This window comes from Amphiura filiformis, chromosome 1 (assembly GCF_039555335.1).
Source record: "Amphiura filiformis chromosome 1, Afil_fr2py, whole genome shotgun sequence".
NCBI classification, from domain to species: domain Eukaryota; kingdom Metazoa; phylum Echinodermata; class Ophiuroidea; order Amphilepidida; family Amphiuridae; genus Amphiura; species Amphiura filiformis.
The window spans coordinates 37,213,452-37,234,073 of record NC_092628.1 but is presented as its reverse complement, the minus strand read 5'-3'; the positions used below and the strand labels follow the sequence as shown (position 1 = coordinate 37,234,073).

The window sequence follows — 20,622 nt, the reverse complement described above, 5'->3', positions numbered from 1 at the left end:
GAGGCAGTTCTTGACTATTTTAACACAAATAAACCATGTCAATATCTTCCTTGCCTCGCCCCGGCTCCCAACTTCTATTCCCCACCCGGCAAATCAAATGGCATGGTGCGTCCATATTGATACTTTTTGTGTATAATTTTTGCGTCAAATTCATGGCTGTTTTTGTTCAAGGAACTGATGAATCGTCGTTATTTTTTATCGGCAGTGATAAAAAAATCACCGTGATATCTCACTAAGAACAAATTTTGATGATAATGATTCCAGACACAATGATGAAGCAAAAATAGATTGGTCTTGATTCTTTATTATAATTGCTTTGTATCACCTGTCACTTTATTATAATATAGAATTACATACTACATAATTTGAGTTCGGGATTAAGTTGATTACTTCCTGAAGATCCGGTAATAATGAAAACAAGTCAAAGTGCCGAATAAGTGTAAAGTTTGTTGTATAAATTGAATTTTCCCTTGCCGGAAAACACGCCAGAAATGATACACACCAGACGAGGTGCGTCCAACACTTCAGACCTGTCGTGCTTCAAGTCAAAGAAAAATGGGTCGTGAGAGAGCTGACCGCCGAAACTGAGGTTTTGCAAGCACTCGGGGGGGTGGTAAGTGTGAAAAAGTGGACCTTTTTCCGGGGTGATTTTGCGAAGGTGCGCCTTCACATAATTTGGACCTTTTTTTTTAACAACAAAAGCATAAAACCCTGATTTTTTGTATTTGTTTTTATACTTTTGCAAATTTGCCGCACCCCCTGCGTACGGGCGCGCATGTGTACTGTTTCCTACCCAGGCCTACTAAAACATCCATGCTCGGGAGGCGAAACCTTATAAAATCATGGGCCACAAAACCCCGGGCACAAAACGCTATAAACTTAACCCCTAATCCTATTGGGTATTACGGCCCATTATGGTTCAGTGCAAAAAGAAATTACGGCCGCCCGCGCGCGTCCTATCGTGTTTTTAAAATCTGTCACCCAAAGACTACATCATCACCCAAAATGGCCCAATTTTCCAAGTCTTAGTGTTGAATCTTTTTCACCATTTAGATTCAAGTATACTCGTTCATTTTCAATGCACTTTAATTTCTGACAGGGCCGTATAGTAAGCGGATAGACAGGGTGGATGTAGTCCAGGGGCCCTGAGGATTCAGGGGCCCCGATCAAAAGCGAAAATGAAATTATGGGCTGATAAAGGAGATGTTAGAAGGGCCCCGCACTGCTCCTTGACCCGGGGCCCCGAGGCGCTTGATATACGCCCGATTTCTTACCCATATTAAATTTCAATTATCACAAATAAATTTTGACTGACTATAGTTATAGCATGATCATGATTCTAAGTTCCCGCGTAGTTAACCATTGTTTAGTCAACGTTATCGTTAAAAACATAGCTGGAAAACATGATTCCCAACATGTAAAACCACACAGGCATTCAAACACGTTTTATTCCGTCTGGATACCACGAATTCTATTAGCTTCTCTCGGTCATCGGACTGACGTAATAAATCTGTAGGCCACAATAGGAAATTCATAAAAACATTCTCTCATTGAGACAGGTGGCATTTTCCCTATTGTTTTGTTTTGACGTAGGGGCCTATACATGTACATGGTGTCCCTATAACCAATGATAACTGAGAACTGTATCCCCGGAAACTTTTTGAAATAAAAGAATTTTACAAAACTGTATAATTTTCAATCTGTTCCAGGAATTCAAATATCTCAATGACAATAGACGCGTATATCACAACAAGATCATCGATTTGAATATTTGAATCCGTGGAAAGGTTTGAAAATGCACAAAAACGGTGTGGTCAATTGTCAAAATTTTTAAAAACAGTATGTGATAGCTGATTAATTCCTCAACCACATCAGCTATTTCAAGTGTTTAGTTCAAAATTAAGTTTCCGACGATACAACTTTCAGGGACACCAGTGGCGGCGCCACGGGGGGCATGGGGGACTCTTGGGGAGAACTCAGAACTCTCCCCCCCCCCCCGAAAAAAACCCAAAATTACGAAAATTTCCACTTTTTACGGTAATTTTGCGCAAACTTGGTTGATTTTGCCCCCCTGAAATTCACTTTGCCCCCCTAATGCCCCCCCGAAAAAAATTTCCTGGCGCCGCCACTGAGGGACACCCTGTACCACGCGGGATATTCTCACTGATTTTCAGCCGCAATACAAAGAAGCGATATTGAAGAATGTGTTTAATTACAGAATTAAACCCTTGACCGTATCTTTACCGGTAAATGGTCCTAATAGAAACACACATTTAGACCTAATTAGATACATTATTAATTACAAGTAGCCTATAGTTTTAAAGTTATAACGCGGTTAAGATTTTGACTTGCCCTTATTTTGACTTGCACTTAATTTAACCAGGACCGTTGCTAAGGCTAGAATACTTCCTGTAGATCTATCATCTACGAAGTGTTTTGACAATAGCATGGTGATTTTATCTCTCAGTCACTTGAAAAAGCATACCTAGCCATTACACATCGGAAAAATATTTTCTCATCCGCTATGTTTATAACGAAGGTTTTGTTCCCGCGGATTTGTTACACTACTTTCCGAGGCTCATTTGAACATACAGGGTGTCCCATAAAAAATTCTCGGGTGAATAAATTTGGCCATAAGTCGAGAAATGGGCATCAGAATTTTAAAAAAAACAGTTTTCAGCCCATCCTATTATGCATAGGCCTACGCTAATTTTACTGGAATCGGCGATGATTGGAAATGAGCGATTTCATAACGCATGCGTCAATTAACTTCATTCCAAATCCAAGTTTGAAAGAAAGATCATTCAAACTAGTGGTTAATTGTCAATGGGTTTTATATTTTACTCGGTGAAATCCTTTTAGTCTTCTTCCTTTATAGTCACAAGGAGTAAAAAAAGTCAATGGTCATTTATCTCTAGAATGCCTGATTATGAGGTATACAGGGTGTCCCTGAAAGAACTGTATCGTCTGAAATTGAATTTCGTGGGTATTTTAACGCATAAACCAGACATAACTAAATAGCTGATGTGGTTGAGGAATATATCTGCTACAGCTCAACTGATCATACTTTTCCTACATTCGACCTTGCATGATTTTTGAGTTGACACAGTCATGAAAATAACTATAGATACTTGACAGACCATTAGTAGCCCAGTTCTGAACCTTTTCATTGATCATTCATAACAATAGGTATCTGATGGATCAGTGAAGATAAGAAGGATTATAATATATCCGTAACCTTGATATTATAGTACATCTCGAGGAAAAAGTGCAATGGACATGTTTTCATTTTTATGTTTCAAATATCCACGCATGAAAATTGAGTATTTAACCCAAAATGGAAAATGGAACAATTTATTGGAAATCTGTTTTAACAGATTTTTTGACATCTTTTTCTGCACTGTATTATACCTAAATTAAGAAATTTGATAAATATTCAAAGAAAATATAGGTCATCCAAAAAAATGTTGATTTTTACACATTTTGGGGCAAAAAAGAAAAAAATAAGCAAAAATATCAAAATCTGTTTTAACAGCTTCATTCATCAAGTCATAACAAACGGCCTACATGCTTAATTTCTAATAAAATCTTGAAATTGTGAAAAATATAGGTATTTATTGATTTTCATGTTTTTTCTTGCAAATATGCTAATAATATGCAAATTATGAAATTGCAAAATAAAGTTTCTACATAGCATACATCTTTCAAGTGTGATGTTCAAAATGACAGACATCAAAAAGAGATTCGATGAAATGTAAAGGTGTAGTAACAATTTTGGCATGGACTGTCTGGTTAGGCAAAGTACGGTAAGTTGAGCTGTATCACATACTTTTTTTTTTTTGACAATTAACCGCTCCGTTTTGAAATAAAAAGAATTTTACTGAAACTATCTAATGTTCAGCCCGTTCCACGGAATCAAATATCTGTCAATGACAATATACGCCTCATGCGCTAATAATTACGCAGTGATTAGCACTAATACTGATCATTGATTGATATTTGAACCGTGGAAAGGTTCGAATTTAGAGAGTTTTAAGTAAAATTCTTATATTTCACGAATAGTGTGGTCAATTGCCAAAATTCAAAAAGTATGTAAAAGCTGAGTTATTCTTCAACCACGTCAGCTATTAAGTTATGTTTAGTTGTGGCGTTAAAATACCCAAACAATTAAGTTTCCGACGATACAGTTCTTTCAGGGACACCCTGTAGGTCAAAATAGGTTAAAGGGTAAAATCAAAATTGTACAGCGGGGACAATTTTCAAAATGACCCAATTGTAAATAAAATAGTCTCTAATTATTCGTCTTGATAAAAGAAAACAAATGAAAAACATAGATTGCTATGCCTCACGGAGTCTATTAATGTTAGGACCTATAAACTGTCAAGGTTACATATAGGGTTGTTGAATTTGGGCTCTTGATTCCGGAATAAAGAAGACTTATCACAAAGCAAATTATACGTTTTTTGTATTCATCATAATCATTCGTACAGACGAATAATTTGACACTATTTTCATTCAATTTGGAGCATTTTGAAAATGTACCCTTTGACCTATACCTCATTAATTATGCATCATGGAGATACATGACCGTTGGATTTCTTTTATTCCTTGGGACCAGTCGAACAACTTGTGATATTTTATAACTTGATCAAAGCATTTTCAACTTTTATTCCCCATGTGACCTTTGACCTCAATAACTCGATTTGCTCAAGGGTTAGGAAGTACAGGACACGCGACATGTGTCGAAAATACAAGGCTCACAGCCCATTCAAAATAGACGGTTACATGGAAATAGTTAACAGGAATCTGGGTGGACATTTGCAGTCAATTCAACTTGCCCATTGCCCAAAAATATCCACCCAGTAAATTATTTTGCCCAATTTAAAATTGCCTGTAACTTTACTTCTTAGGGTCACATTGGATTCAATGGGGTGTCATAATGTGCAGGATTAGATGGTGCATCTATTAAAAAATTAATTTGCCCTAATACGGTTTAGTTTTGAAATTGTGATTATTTTTCCTAAGTGTAAGGATACTTTTTTGGCGCAGTATATTAACTGCTGAATAGAAAATTAATTTTCTGGCTTGGGCGTAAAATAAACACGCTGCTCTTCTCTTCTGGTAAATTCATTACTGATTTGAGTGTTAAATACCAGGGCATACCGATATATACCAGGAAAATTTTTTAAACATTAAAAACGCTAGTCAATGCTTGGTCAACAATACTGGTTGGGCAATACTTTTCTTTAGAAACATGTTTTGTTCATGTTTCTTTAAGGGCTAAAGGTATGAGCGTTTGGACAGTATTTATTGTGGGACATTAGAGCACATCAGACATATCGAATTGCATTCTGAATACGAAGAATGTCATTCTGATATCAAATAATTTTGATTTTTGAAATTCACAATTTAATACACATTTTATGGCAAATCATTAAAATTGATATTTTTGATATTTAACAGTACTTGAAGTAAACTTTATAAATCTGATGATTTATACTTAAAGTGTATGTAGATGGGATGAAAAGCCGACGATCAATTGAAAATTTTGACCTTTCAGTATTGAAGATATGGATTTTTTTCCCAAAACACCAAAAAAAATTAGGTCTTTTGGGAAAAAATCCATATCTTCAATATGAAAGGTCAAAATTTTCAATTGACCGTCGGCTTTTCCTCCTGCTACATACACTTTAAGAATATGTCATTAGATTTATATAATTTACCAGTACTGTTATATATCAAAATTTGAAAAATATCAAATTTTTATAATTTATCATAAAATTTGTATTATATAAAAAAAAAAAAAAAATGAAAATTATTTGATATCAGAAAGACATGCTTGGTATTCAGAATGTAATTCGATAGGTCTGAGGTGCTCTCATGTCCCACAAAAAATACTGTCGAAACGCAATAAACGCTCATTTTAGATCCCTTAACAAGCTGTTACTTTGTCAACACCTGACTGCTACAGAGAACTGGTCATCCAATCACAGATCACCAGGAAATCAATAATAGGTGATTGGATGACCAGTTCTCCATGAAGATAACTCGTTATCAAAATGCACACAGTATGTGCAATTTGCTGGATCAGAAATTTATTGTGTTTCGTATGCAATGAACATTTCAACCTTTTCCTTTCAGAATGTGGGCGAATCATTACAGACTAATCAGAGCTAAAGACATGTTCTTTTAAAATGCATTGAAGTGGACCTGTAACACAATCAATGTGTTATACAAACAGCAAAATGTAAGCAACCCGACATGTAGGAATCTACATAAGATCACATGTTTGCAGACCTATTTCAGACTCCAGTTTAAAATAATTAAAGGTTTTAAAAATAAATGTGTATCACTTGTTGGAAGCAGGAGTAGTGTATTAGATGTGCGAATTGCAGGGACAGAATGATGCACACTGGAAATGGTGAAATCATAAGCAGTACAAACCAAGATTTATTGCAGAGTCATTTATTTTTAACATACAAGCATCGCAAATCTCAGTCTTTTACATGATATATAAGTAATCTCAGAACGTACAAAATAATGATCCCATTCGTGAGCATCAGGCTAATTTGGTCATCAGTCTAATATTCAATGTACATTATAATAAACTCAGCATGTAAGTATTGATATCAAATTGTATGATTAAGTTCATTCATGTTGTTTTATATTGAATTCCACTTCATTCACTGGTTCACAGCACTCAAGAAATAAATTTCAACACACATGGTTTACCTTTGAATTTCTCATCTGTAGTGAAAGCGGCTTTAATTTGGATGCATATAAAAGCTGCTGTCAGAATCCTGTAGCATCTGCTGACATTGTATAGCATTAAAGAGGTGGGTCAAAGCCAACAGCAGGATCTAATTTTAATCATCCAAACTAAACATCATAGGCATAGATGTGCCAAAAAATTGGTTAAGTCCATGTTGACCCCTGATTTTTTTCCCGGCACTCAAGAATCTAAATAATGGGGGCTAGGGTAAGTAACAAAATAACTTTTCTTGGACTATATTTTGACAATATGTGACATTTTACTACCTTGGTGTGAGAGCCTGAGAACATGCCCAAATGTGTGAGACCCACACCGAATGCACGACAGTTGACAGCACTGTTATCAAGATTACAACTAAACAATCTACATATATTATTAGCCACTTAAAAAGTTAAAGGAAATGGCATCCCAACAAACAAAACATATTCATGTCTTCATAATGTCACACAATGTTGCCACAAAACATTTGCAAGTCTTATTCTTTTTCAACATGTCCATTATCCTTTTTAACGTGTCCATTGTCGTTTTGTTAACACCATGAAAACATTTATGTGGTCAGTTTTTAAACCAAACTGTTATAAAATGATCTTAGAACCTCTTAGATATTACAATATTGGGGGAAATATTTGCAAGATGCTGCATTGGGTTGGGATTATATAGGACATATATCTCAGTTCCTTCTGATACTTCCGTGAGGCATTATGTTATGACTGTCAGTCTTGTTCCCAACTTGGAGATTAGTTTTTGGCATCAGTAAATTATTACACTGTTTGAATTACCAATACCAACAATGGTGAGTTCCAATGACATATTTTAAAAAGTGTGGTGTACTTGAGGCATAATGCACTACATACACACATCTGTTGTGCTATAGGAGTGAAATTGAACTGTAATTCACTAGTGAGTGCTTCTCTTTTCATTATGCCCTCTCTGAATCAGAGAAGAATATCATAAAACGAGGTAACATGTGTTGGAAAGATGCAATGAAATCAAATATGACCAAGCACAGTATTAAAATCTAGAGTTCTATTCATGCATACACCATGTATGCTGCGTTCTGGTTCAACAATAGAGAGCTTTCCAAACATAGGTTTCTCCCTGCATATTGAGCTATTAGATTTGAAATGCATACACCCCCTATGGAAGACATGACCTTCATTTTCCACACAGTGTAAATTTCAAATGGGGTTACCTGAATGGTCTGTCTAGTCTCAAGTTGCTAGCTGTTTAGAGTGCCATCAGTGCATTAACACGGTTGTGTCACCAGTATATGGATAAGTTGCCCTTCTATGCCTGTGTATATGACCTGTGGAATCAGGTTAGCATGCATGGTTAGAAACTGCCACTCAAACACCCAACATTGCTATCAACTTGAGATGAGACACACTATAATGTCATGCCACCTTTGTATCTTGATATAATCAACCCCAATACAGAGATAGATACACACATGCTATGGGATATGACATCAATCACAATGGGAGTTTTTACAATATTATATGGGTGAATTTTCTCTCACATCTTTGTTGATGAATGTCCTCCAAATTGGTGAGCAAGATTATAACTTGTTCTTGGCGATGATTCCTCCAGTGTCGTAGAAATCTTTATCCCCTATGTCGAGCAACAAGCTGCCAGCGTTAAGATACACACGGTTTTGTGATTGGGCAATCTGTACACGAAAACAAAGGAAATTAACAAAATTGCATGTACCTATAATTATTCAAAATTATGCTAAAGTTGGTGAATGTCCTCCAAAATTGGTTGAGCAAGATTATGTCTTGTTCTTGGCGATGATTCCTCCAGTATCATAGAAATCTTTATCCCCTATGTCAAGCAACAAGCTGCCAGCGTTAAGATACACACGGTTTTGTGATTGGGCAATCTGTACACAAAAACAAAGGAAATTAACAAAATTACTTTGTTTTACTTTGTTATATTTTGATTGATTTGGCATAGTTAGGGTTCATAAAAAAAAAAGAATCATAAACAACATGTTTAATTTCTCATTATTGGTGGTGCAGCTTTTTTTTTTTCTTGGGCAGATATAAATTACTTTAGTATTTTCAGAGGGAGGCAGGCTCCGATAAATCGCCTGTCAGATTGCCCGGGGCAATTAAAAATACTGCCGGGCAAGCTAAATCATCAGGCACTCTGCCCAATCCGGCAATTGCAAAATTATTGTGCAGAGACGGCATTATGACTTGCTTGTTTTACTTACATTAATAGCAATGCAAACAAAATATATTTCCGCACTAATTTCCACTGTTAAACGTTATTGATCGCAGGCTATTCTCCGAAGCATACATGTACATGACTGTACATATCACCTGTCCATATCATGGGAATCCCCCGTATCAAAATAATGTTTTCAATATTAATGAGGTCAATCGGTATTTCCATGGCCCCGAAACACGTACAGTGCATATCGTATACTGTATAATACGACCATGTGCGTACGGCGCTCATGAATTATTCAGCGCACGAGGGTGCCGGCCGTCGCAAGCCTGCCCTGGGAGAGGAGTGACATCTAATTTGCATAGAACATTATAGCCACAGGCTCACAGCCCACAGTGGCTCTTTGATCTTCTCGTTGTGATTATTATTGAATTAACAAAAGATATCGGGAATCGGCCGGCGGCATCAGCTACAAGGGGCTTTCCCTGTCGATTAAAATCAGGTCACTGAACAACACATGTGTTATCAGTGCACAACATTGTTCTGATGTTAACGTAAACAGTTAATTTAATTTCTTTGGAGATATCATTTCACCATGGTTTAATTTTTAATTCGCAAGTGGAAAGATGAGGATGCTCCTGATCGGGCTGGTGGAACATCTCAAGTGAGTCAACTAGGTCATACCGTAGCGGCGGTACCCTGTGCTATTTTTAGACAATTTTAGCTATTACAATACTGCAACTTGTTGATGGTTTTCTTTCTCAAATTTTCGGGCATAATCGGGCAAGCAAAAGTTGACCTAAGCTTGCCCGATCGGGCAATTTAAAAAAAATTTATCGGAGCCTGGAGGGAGGGACTCTACAATATGCATATAATTATGCAATTTGAGTCCAAAAAGCAGAGATTTTAGATTATTTTGGCTTAAGCAGGGAAGCTTGATTGGGTGATTTTGTTTACAATCAGGACTGGTCCGTAACCAGTGATAACCTGTTTCAATATATAGTTGCCATTCGCTGACAGTAATTTGTACATACACATGTATTTACAGATGCTTTGAAACAACTGCCTTGACAAACTAACTTCACTGACTGCACTAAGCCAAAACACTCTGGCTGATATGTGAGGTCAGGTCTGTTGATAATCATCATGAAATAACTTACTGTTCTAGCAATGTTCTGTGTAGCTCTGATCTTGCGTAGTTTCAAATAGCCAGGATTCTTAGACACAGCCTCACCAAGGTAAACAGAATTAGTCAAGGAAACAAATGCAAAACTATAGTATATAACTACATAAACTCAAAAATATGATTTGTACATGTAACAAAAACCAAGAGTAATTCTTGCTCTTTAAACAACTTAAAATACTTCTGAATGTAGTGAAAACAGCTGGATTCAATTTATTTTTTATAACGTCAAATGCACACTTTCTATAGAGCACACAGCACACTGGTAAATGTATAAAACATGGCCAGTGATTCATAGAATGGACAATCTCCCTTCTTGCTTACAAAATACTGTATAAATAAGGAATTCTGATCCTCAGCTTTATAGTTTTTGTCACTGTAGACCAATCAAAGTAAGAAAGCCTCAGTACACATACTTTTTTGACTCCACTTAAAAATGTCATCAGATTACTAAAGAAGTGATCATGTGATCATCACTTTCACAGCCTGACACTCAATCCATTTCCCACCCAACCCCCTCCTGTATACCAATCTCCCCCACCATTCCCATGTCGCCACACCAATATATATTACAACTTATTCTTGCATTGCAACGCACCTTTAATAAAACATGGCTTTGACTGTAAGTTTACACTGAACTTGTGAGCACCACATTGTACCAAAGTGCACACATCAAACAACACAAACTATCTATTGCCCTTCCCTTGTGGCAGTGCACATACAACATCTCACCAAAGCTGTGACTTGCGCCGGCAAGTTATTTGTGGTGACACTGCTTTTCTGTCGATCTGGGTTTACAATGAGTGCCATGGTGGAGTTCAACACCCATCAAGATTACAGACCGTTCCTTATAAATTACAACTCTGGTTTCCCGCAAGGAATTATGGATTGAGTTGCCATAGTGACCATGTCAGTGATGACATCACATGCTAAGTACTCATCATGTGACACTTACTTCAGTCTTTTCTTTTCCAAAATGCTATGGTGGGCTTTTCAATAATACTAGGACAAGAAACTATTATTGATTAAAACCACCCACAGTATCTACTGTACATCAGCAGACAATTTGGAAATCAGACACTTTGCTCTAGCAAAATTGATTGCTAATGTATTGGACACCAAACTCTGACAAAATCCAAAATTAATTCTTGACTTTTCCAATTCTGCCCACATGTAATTCCCAGCCTAATGAAGATGTAATTATATAAAATGTTCTTAAACAAATCCAAATAAATGCGATGTTGACATACCTCAATGACATTTTGTGCTGTAACACAGCACTTTCTTTTAAAATTGAATGATCAGCTTTGACCTACCTCGTTGGCTGCTTACCAGTAGTTAACAGAATCCATGTTGAGTGTATTTATTAGCCTGCCCCCTCTTTCTTATCCATTGATTCCTTTATGGGTCCTTTCCACACAGCACCATCTACATCAGCTACCAATAGGAAGCAGCCGATGAGAAAAGTCAAAGATCATTCAATTTGAGAAAGTGCTGTGTTACAGCACAAAATGTCATTGGTATGTCAACATCACCGTTCATTTTGATTTGTTTAAGAACATTTTATATAATTGTATTTGGACAATCCTGATGAATCTATTTGCGGAGTAAAGATTTACTATAAACTTGTGACAACAAGAACAAAAGGATATCATTTGGGCAGCAGCTGCTTCACCTTCAGCTTGCACCACCCTTTGTTGTCGTTCCTGTTTTGCCTTCTCCACTAAGAATTGCGCCCTCTGGGCTTCCTGTTGCGCCACCTGCTTGGCCTCAACAGCTGCAGTGTATTCCTTACCTATGTGAGAGAACAAAGGAAATACAAACAAATCATTAAAGTATTCATTGTTTCACATTGCTGGTTGATTTTTATGACTCGGAATTTCCTTGAATTTTTCCCCACCAATAATATGCTGACCTAACATCTTCACTTGTGTTATCAATTGTTCTGTAAGACATGATCATTTTAATGTTATCCCCTCCCCACCAAATGAGTGCTACCTGGATACCTCAAAATGTATCATCATACACTAAAATCGGAGGCAACCATTTACAGAAATGATCACACAATAAAAATGTTTCTCAAATGAGAAATTTGTTCTGCACATTTTGATCACTTGCTCTACAAGACTTACTGTCAGCTACACTTTACCCCAGATTAAAGTCGAATGGCAACAGTTCCATAAAAAATAGCTTAGTATTTCTTTCCCATAGCTTTTACTGTCTGATATGTCCCCTTTTAATTATGAGCTGAACAACTAGGGTAAAGCAAACAAAATTGGAATTACTATCAGCGCCGATGCTGCCAATGCGTGTTACTTAGTCTGTTGTGCTATGGCACGGTCCTTTGATGTGTGTATGACCATCTGGCATGCCATATACGTACTGTGTTATGAACATTGTGTACGTGTTTGACTAATATTTCCATTGCAATAAATACGCTTCATTCAAAATCTTGGATTTTGACAATACTACAGCACCTTGTCTTGATTCTTTCAGGGTATGTTAGTTTAATAAATTACATTACAATCGTGTAATAAAAAACAGAATTTTGAAAAATATTGAGGGCGTTCTCCTCAGCAAATGTTAGGATATGGCTTTAAAATTGGCCAGGAGTACTTACTAAAGCTTAGTTCTGTGATGGATACATCATCCAGGATCAAGCCGAAGTCATTGGCTCTCTCTGTTAACTGACGACGGATTAGTAAACTGACCTGTGTACAAATCAACATTAAATATCACTCACTGATAACTTTGACACTACCATGTATTTGCTCATAAAGCACATGGCATAACTCAGGGAGGTAGCTCTTATGTACATGGCACATGCAGTCAGGTGGTACTTTGGCAATTTTGTGTGTATTTTAATGGGAAGTGGTAAAATCGCATCAAAAATGCCCAAATTCAACGGGCCATAATTCAGAAATGACTTACCATTTGAAATGTGTTCAATTGACCCATAGGACATTGATGTAAAACAAAACAAAATCTGAGAGGGTAACCACTGACTAGCCAACCCATTGGTTGAGTTGAGATGGAATGACCCATGTATTATGAATTTAGTCTAGTTCATATCCCCCAGTTTATGCATTTATTGTTGCTGGATTTTGGTCAAAAAGAGACTTTAATACTAACCTGCTGACGTTGTGTAATAAGCTGTGAGGCGTTGAACTTAGCTACTACACCCTTTAACACCTGCATTGAAATAACAGAGCACATGTAATGAGAATATCACACAAAGATAAATATTGAAAAAAAACCACTGCATATCTGGCATCAAATGAACAACAAACTACATTCACTGTTTGGTGTACAGTAATTGTTGTCCTTGACCTACAATGTATTAATCAACATTGCTTATGAGCAGCGTTCGAAATTTTGGTTGTCCGGTTGCCCGGGACAACTAAAAAAGTCGCCGGACAACCAAAAATACTGATTTGGTTGTCCGCCGGACAACCATAAATCTAGCCAAAAGTCACATTTGTAGGCCTACGGACAACCAAAAACTTAGACGGACAACCAGAAATTGTAATCTGGTTGTCCGTGGGACAACCATTTATTTTTCCTAAATTCGAACACTGCTTATGAGAATTCCTGAATCTAAACTGATTATTTTTTATATGCAACCCTGGTGACCAAATTTCTGGGAATCCAATCAATCGAGATGACCAAGTATAAATGGCCTGTATTATTTACATTATTTTTGTGATTTGTGCAGACGAATATTCATATGGTTTGGTAAAACAAATTCATGGTTTACATGTATCTTTAGGAAAATTATTCAAATCTAATAGAATTTTTCCAACAAAGCCAAATTTTAAGAAGGCCTTAATTTTTAACCACACTTAAATGTCATCAGATTACTAAAGAAGTGATCATGTGATCATCACTTTCACAGCCTGACACTCAATCCATTTCCCACCCACCCCCTCCTGTATTCCAATCCCCCCCACCATTCCCATGTCGCCACACCAATATATATTACAACTTATTCTTGCATTGCAAAGCAACCTTTAATAAAACATGGCTTTGACTGTAAGATTGCACTGAACTTGTGAGCACCACATTGTACCAAAGTGCACACATCAAACAACACAAACTAGCTATAGCCCTTCCCTTGTGGCAATGCACATACAACATCTCACCAAAGCTGTGACTTGCGCCGGCAAGTTATTTGTGGTGACACTGCTTTTCTGTCGATCTGGGTTTACAATGAGTGCCATGGTGGAGTTCAACACCCATCAAGATTACAGACCGTTCCTTATAAATTACAACTCTGGTTTCCGCAAGGAATTATGGATTGAGTTGCCATAGTGACCATGTCAGTGATGACATCACATGCTAAGTACTCATCATGTGACACTTGCTTCAGGCTTTTTATTTCAAAATGCTATGGTGGGCTTTTCAATAATACTAAGACAAGAAACTATTATTGATTAAAACCACCCACAGTATCTACTGTACAGTACATCAGCAGACAATTTGGAAATCAGACACTTTGCTCTAGCAAAATTGATTGCCAATGTATGGGACACCAAACTCTGACCACATCCAAAATTAATTCTTGACTTTTCCAATTCTGCCTGTACATGCAGTAATTCACAGCCTAAAGAAGATGTAATTATAAAAATGTTCTTAAACAAATCCAAATAAAGGTGATGTTGACATACCTCAATGATGTTTCTCACATTGAATGATCAGCTTTGATAATCCAACAAAGTCAGATCAGTTGTTTTTACTACTTTTCCTCAAATCATACTGCATTTGAATGAATATAATTTATTTTACGTTTTGGGTAATTTTAATTACGTTTTGGGTAATTTTAATTACCCAAATTACCCTAATTAAAATTAGTGTCCAGTGGGACAATACAAAAATCTGGACTGACAACAGATTGGATGAACAGATCAGGATGACGCTAGCAGATGTTTGTATCAACCAGTCCGTTGTGCAAAAAATCTGAATCAGGCTGGATCATTCCAAATTCATCGGGAAAGGTCGGGTCAGTATTTTTTCTGGGAATGTCAAAATTGGGGTGGAAAAAATCTTGGCCAGTTGGGCACTTTTTTAGATACGAAGCACATATGCAGTAAGTTTCAAGGTCACAAGTTTTCTTTGTTGCTTACCTCATTACAAATAGATGGTAAAACTCTTTCATCATAGTCTGTTCCTAGTTGTCTGCAAATTTCTGGCAGCTTGGTGGCTTCAGGACGAGATAGAACACGAAGACTAATATTCACCATCTGAAGATCTAACATAAACATGCCAAATGATGTCAGAATTTGCAATGTTCATTATGTTTCCTCAACTGTAGGCATTTTGAATCCAATGATTCAGAACCAGGTGAAAAATAATAACCAGTTATCATAATGACACAAACTTCCCAAGTTTTTCACTCTACCTGTTATACTTAGTATTGTACATGTACCAATACTTATTTAGTTCCTTTTCACATTGAAAAACAAAACTTCCTATTAAGTGCTTGGAACACAAAAGTGTGTTGATCTATTTTGTGCCCAAGCCTCCAAGTGTGTGATGTGTGCTATACTGTCAAAGTGGACATTTTCGCTTTTCACGCTCAACACAGCTACATGCAAATAAAAACATGCAACTGTATTATATTATGCATAGGTCTGTGTACAAAAATGTAAATTGAAGAACAAAATCAGCTAATTGCGAAAGATTGCACACATGAAAATTACCACTTATTTGAAATGGAATTACCCTTGATTTACTATCTAAAGTCAAAGCAAAACCTCTTTCAAATAATATAAAAATCCCTTAGAAATTGTATTACTATTTTTTAAGTTGAACAGTTTATGTTTATATCATTCATATTATGCACATGTTTCGTTTAAGGGGGTACTACACCCCTCAATAAATTTGTGTCTAGTTTTGCATTTGTCTCAAAAACTAATAACACATTGGTAACAAAAGTTATATATATTATAGGGGCAAGGAATACAATTACTACACTGGAATTTCAGTGACCCAAGACAAGCGGTTTGTTATTTATGATAAGAAATAAGGTACTCCGTCCCTCACGTGAGGGACGGACATCAATAGATTAATTGCTGTGTTTAATTAACCCTTGTTAAAATTTATTCCTTTAAGTTAGGTTAACATATAACCCTTCAACCAATAGTTATTTCATGCATGAAAATGTTGCCACATGTGCATCAATTATTTCACTATACAAAATTTTCACGTGTGAGGGACGGAAATCAATAGAATAAGCAATCACCACCATTAGTTACATCTTCAAGTTTTCTATTGAAACTTATACACATGTTTAATCAATATATACTTTTCATGAAAGAGTAATGTTCCATCTCTCCAAAAATTAAGAAATTTGACTCAGTTTGTTTTCAAGGCGTCTATGAAGCGAGTCCAAAGTTTATGTGAGGGACGGACATTTTCTATGTGAGGGACGGACAAAATGTTACAAAATTTCAAATTTGGCAAGATTTCTCCAAATCCACCACTAATGCTATCCTTGACATCTAAATGAAATGCAGTTGTCAAAATAATTCAAGTTCAGTGGAAATATCATACGATTATACCCCCTAAATACTTGTGTGAGGGACGGACAGCTTGTCTGTGAGGGACGGACATATGATGGCCTAAATATCTTATTCAGTGTGTATTTCACTTTTAATTTCAAATTAAACACAGAAGTTTTACTTCATGCTGTTTGTTTTCAATACCCAATTGTAGTTTTACTGATAAAGAAGCAGTAATTTACAATAATATTAATTTTAATAAGTTGGTGTGAGGGACGGACATACCCTCTTTTTTAGCAACAGGACCTTCAATTCCAAATATTTGGGAGCATGACCTTCTGGGATTGGCCTGAATTAGTTTTAGACAGACTCTCTGACTGGGTAGAAGAATTGGGTTTAATATTTAGTGGCCAAATATTTTCACTCAACATACATTGGTACCTGTACATCCAAAATCAGTTGGTGTGAGGGACGGACATGTTGGTCCCTTAATTAAAAGGACTAATAACTCCGAGATTTAAAGATTGGCAATTTTAGTTTCTTTATCTCTATTAAGGTGAGCACTAATATTGATATATAGGGTGTATGCTATTTTAATTCCTTAGAATATTTCTCAGAGAAACAACTTTTTTGGATTTTTATCCGTGAGGGACGGACAAAATTTCTAGCATTCACCTTCCATGACCTCCAACTCTCTTCTGAAAGACATCTAATTAAAAAACTCATTGATATTTCATGTGGCAGGGGTTGCACTATTGATATGTAAACAAAAATATTTTCACTCAACATACATTGGTACCTGTACATCCAAAATAAGTTAGTGTGAGGGACGGACATGTCCGTCCCTCACATCAATTAAGGACTAATAACTCTTAGATTTAAAGATTGGGAATTTTAGTTTCTTTATCTCTAGTAAGGTGAGCATTAACATTGATAGATAGGGTATATGCTAATTTAATTCCTTGAAATGTTTCTCAGAGAAAAAACTTTTTTGGATTTTTATCCGTGAGGGACGGACAAAATTTCTAGGGTTCACCTTCCAGGACCCCTTCTATCTTCTGGAAGACATCCAATTAAAAATCTCATTGGTATTTCCTGTGGCAAGGGTTGTACTAATAATATGTAAACAAAAATTGACAATAGCATCTAATCTCTTTCCAAGAGAAGTATTTTCATAATAATGGAACATAGTGTCCGTCCCTCACGCTACAAATAATGCACGCAACTTTAGCGGCACAGAAAACACAAAATTTGAGACAAATTTTTCTTTTTTCTTTTAGATTATTAAAATATAATCCTTTCCACCAAATTAAAACCATTTTTTATGGAAATTTAAATAAATCCTATTTTTTCACCAAATGTTACCCAATTTCCGATCACACTCACCGGTGCTAGGATGTACCTCGTTTCCTATCATATATACTGAACCGCTTCGCTTGTCTTGAGTCACTGAAATTTCAGTGTAGTGATTGGATTCTTTGCCCCAATAATATACATAACTTTTATTACCAGTGTGTTATTATTTTTTGAGAAAAATGCAAAACTAGTCACAAATTTACCACAGGGGTGTAGTACCCCCTTAAATATTCTGGCATCACCATCCATCAAAAACATTCTGTGTTACCAACTTGTACTGTTCTCATCTACGACTCTCCCGCTTTCTCTCTATACTATGTTAAATACCTTGACCTAGAGCTAAGTGTGTTGCTACATACCTTTGCTACCTGTAGGTGATCCAATTCTCCGTGGTCGGGACCTGATGTCATAGATTATGGGATAGTTGAACCAGGGTATCCTGAAGTGTAAACCCTCAGCATAGATCTGATTCTGAACACCACCAATACGACTGAATATTACTGCTCTGTGACCACCATCAACTGCAAAACAAAGTCAGAAATAATATTTATAAATTCAGGTCCGTACATGTCATTATGAATCCCTTTCAACAACGAAAACAAGCTAAAGATCGTATAATTGCCAATCATTGACAGTCATGCAGTCAGCCTTACAAAAAGATCGGTGATTTCTGTTGATATCAACAATAAAACTGAATAAAACGGCAATCTTTATCCGATACTTCCAAAATACTGAATTCAACTTGAAAGCGTGATACGCACACAGATTCCAGACATGACGAATTGTACGCGCTCACGCGTAATGCGGATGTGCGCTGGCGTTCGCGTACATGTATACGCCAGCCCTCGAATTAACCCACGGCATATTGCCGTGGGTGCCCACCCCCATTGCCGGAATGCCCTCAAAATATGTCCTTTACCGACGGCAGCCACTTACCGTGCCTTTTAATGAAGTTGCTGTGGGTGCCCTAGCCAGCCAGCCCTGTCCCTTCATTATAAAATCATTAACAAGTACTGGTTAAAACCCCGAAAAATTGTGGAAAATTAAAATCGAAGTTCTTGAGAACATGATCGCTATTTTAGTATTTTGAGCATCGTAACCCAGCTATCAATCAATAGTTTGTTGTGAATTAATATTCATTACATGTACCCCTATGTAAGCTTACATATTCAGCCAATCACATCAGCTTTTATACATTATCTGGTTGCTAGAAATCTGACTTCATTTTCCGGATTGGTCAGAGAAATACCTTCAACTTACTATCGACCAATCAGAAACGCTGTTAGTAACTAAGCTTCCTCGAGTCGTGAACAAAATCCCAGCACTGGGCAAATCAATTGATCTCTCGATTAGCAAACATTGACTTCCCATTGCAAACCGATGGCGATACCCTTCCGGTATCATCTTATCTTGTACATGTGAGCCCATCTCTACTCTCTAGATATGTTTTGCACAAAATAGTTTTTATCCCGGCGAATTTGATCAATATTATAACCAAAGTTACAGCTGTTTCGAGTCAGTTTTGCAGCTCAGAACTAGGGATCTCAAAATTTAAGTAAATTAAACTGTTGATTTTTGACTGCTTTGTATTATTTAAGCAGGTTTTTTGAGCAATCAGGTTAGTTTTAATGTAAAGTTGAGAGTCGAATTTTACTTTGGTGTCGAATTCAGCTGACAGCAATGCATCTATTCGCTTTTGAAAAATTGCCTTGGTGCCCTTCTCAAATTTTCAACAGTTGCCGTGATGCCCTTTTAAAATATTACAAATTTCCGTGCTGCCTTGCCTTTTCAGTGAAAATCCAAGGCAATTATCAACTTGCCCTAAAAAAGTTGCCGTGCCCCTTCAGATCCTTAATACGAGGTAGGTATGACAGGGAAACCTCAGTTAACACATTTGCTATTCAGCCAAAATGGCCTAAACCGGCAATACAAATTTACATTGAAATTTAAAAGAACCGCTTGCTCAACTCAAGGAAACCTTCATAAATGTTGTCTATACTTCACTTGACCCAAATATATGATTTATTTTGGTGATGAGAGACTCGCACATGTAATTTCAGAGGGATTTTGATAGCAGTTCCAGTAAAAAAAGCTGCTATCGTCATGAGACTAAGATCTAGAAGCAGTGTTCGAATTTAGGAAAAATAAATGGTTGTCCCATGGACAACCAGATTACAATTTCTGGTTGTCTGTCTAAGTTTTTGGTTGTCCGTAGGGCGTAGGCCTACAAATGTGACTTTTGGCTAGATTTATGTTTGTCCGACGGACAACCGAATCAGTATTTTTGGTTGTCCGGCAACTTTTTTAGTTGTCCCGGGCAACCGTGACCTACAAATGTGACTTTTGGCTAGATTTATGTTTGTCCGGCGGACAACCGAATCAGTATTTTTGGTTGTCCGGCGACTTTTTAGTTGTCCGGGGCGAACGGACAACCAAAATTTCGAGCGCTGTCTAGAAATACCCCGTAATGCTGTTTTGGGGAATTTTGCTAGCAGAATCTTTTTGATGAAAGTCAATCTTTGACTAGATGTAACTTTGCTACGGAAAGTGCTATGACAAAAAGGTTTTCAGTGTTGGCTTTCTTTACTCAAGGGCTTTAATTTGATATATAAAATGATGCAGTTTGATGGCAAATT

General features: G+C 36.7%; 1 protein-coding gene across 2 annotated transcripts in view; it reads right to left on the bottom strand.

Moving 5' to 3' along the window:
• Nucleotides 1-7,374: 7,374 nt before the first annotated feature.
• LOC140146469 (prohibitin-2-like) overlaps nt 7,375-20,622 on the bottom strand; it is a 29,666-nt gene continuing 16,418 nt past the window's right edge. Inside the window, exons 2-8 of one of the 2 annotated variants that reach the window (XM_072168339.1) lie at nt 18,346-18,507; nt 15,254-15,378; nt 13,263-13,322; nt 12,751-12,841; nt 11,783-11,925; nt 10,108-10,185; nt 7,375-8,441 (exon numbers count right to left, since the gene is read on the bottom strand). In XM_072168339.1, coding sequence (XP_072024440.1) covers nt 8,331-8,441; nt 10,108-10,185; nt 11,783-11,925; nt 12,751-12,841; nt 13,263-13,322; nt 15,254-15,378; nt 18,346-18,507 — 770 coding nt within the window. In that variant the 3' untranslated portion in view covers nt 7,375-8,330. Of the gene's footprint in view, nt 8,655-10,107; nt 10,186-11,782; nt 11,926-12,750; nt 12,842-13,262; nt 13,323-15,253; nt 15,379-18,345; nt 18,508-20,622 lie in introns of both variants that reach the window. The other variant, XM_072168330.1, reaches the window with a different exon arrangement.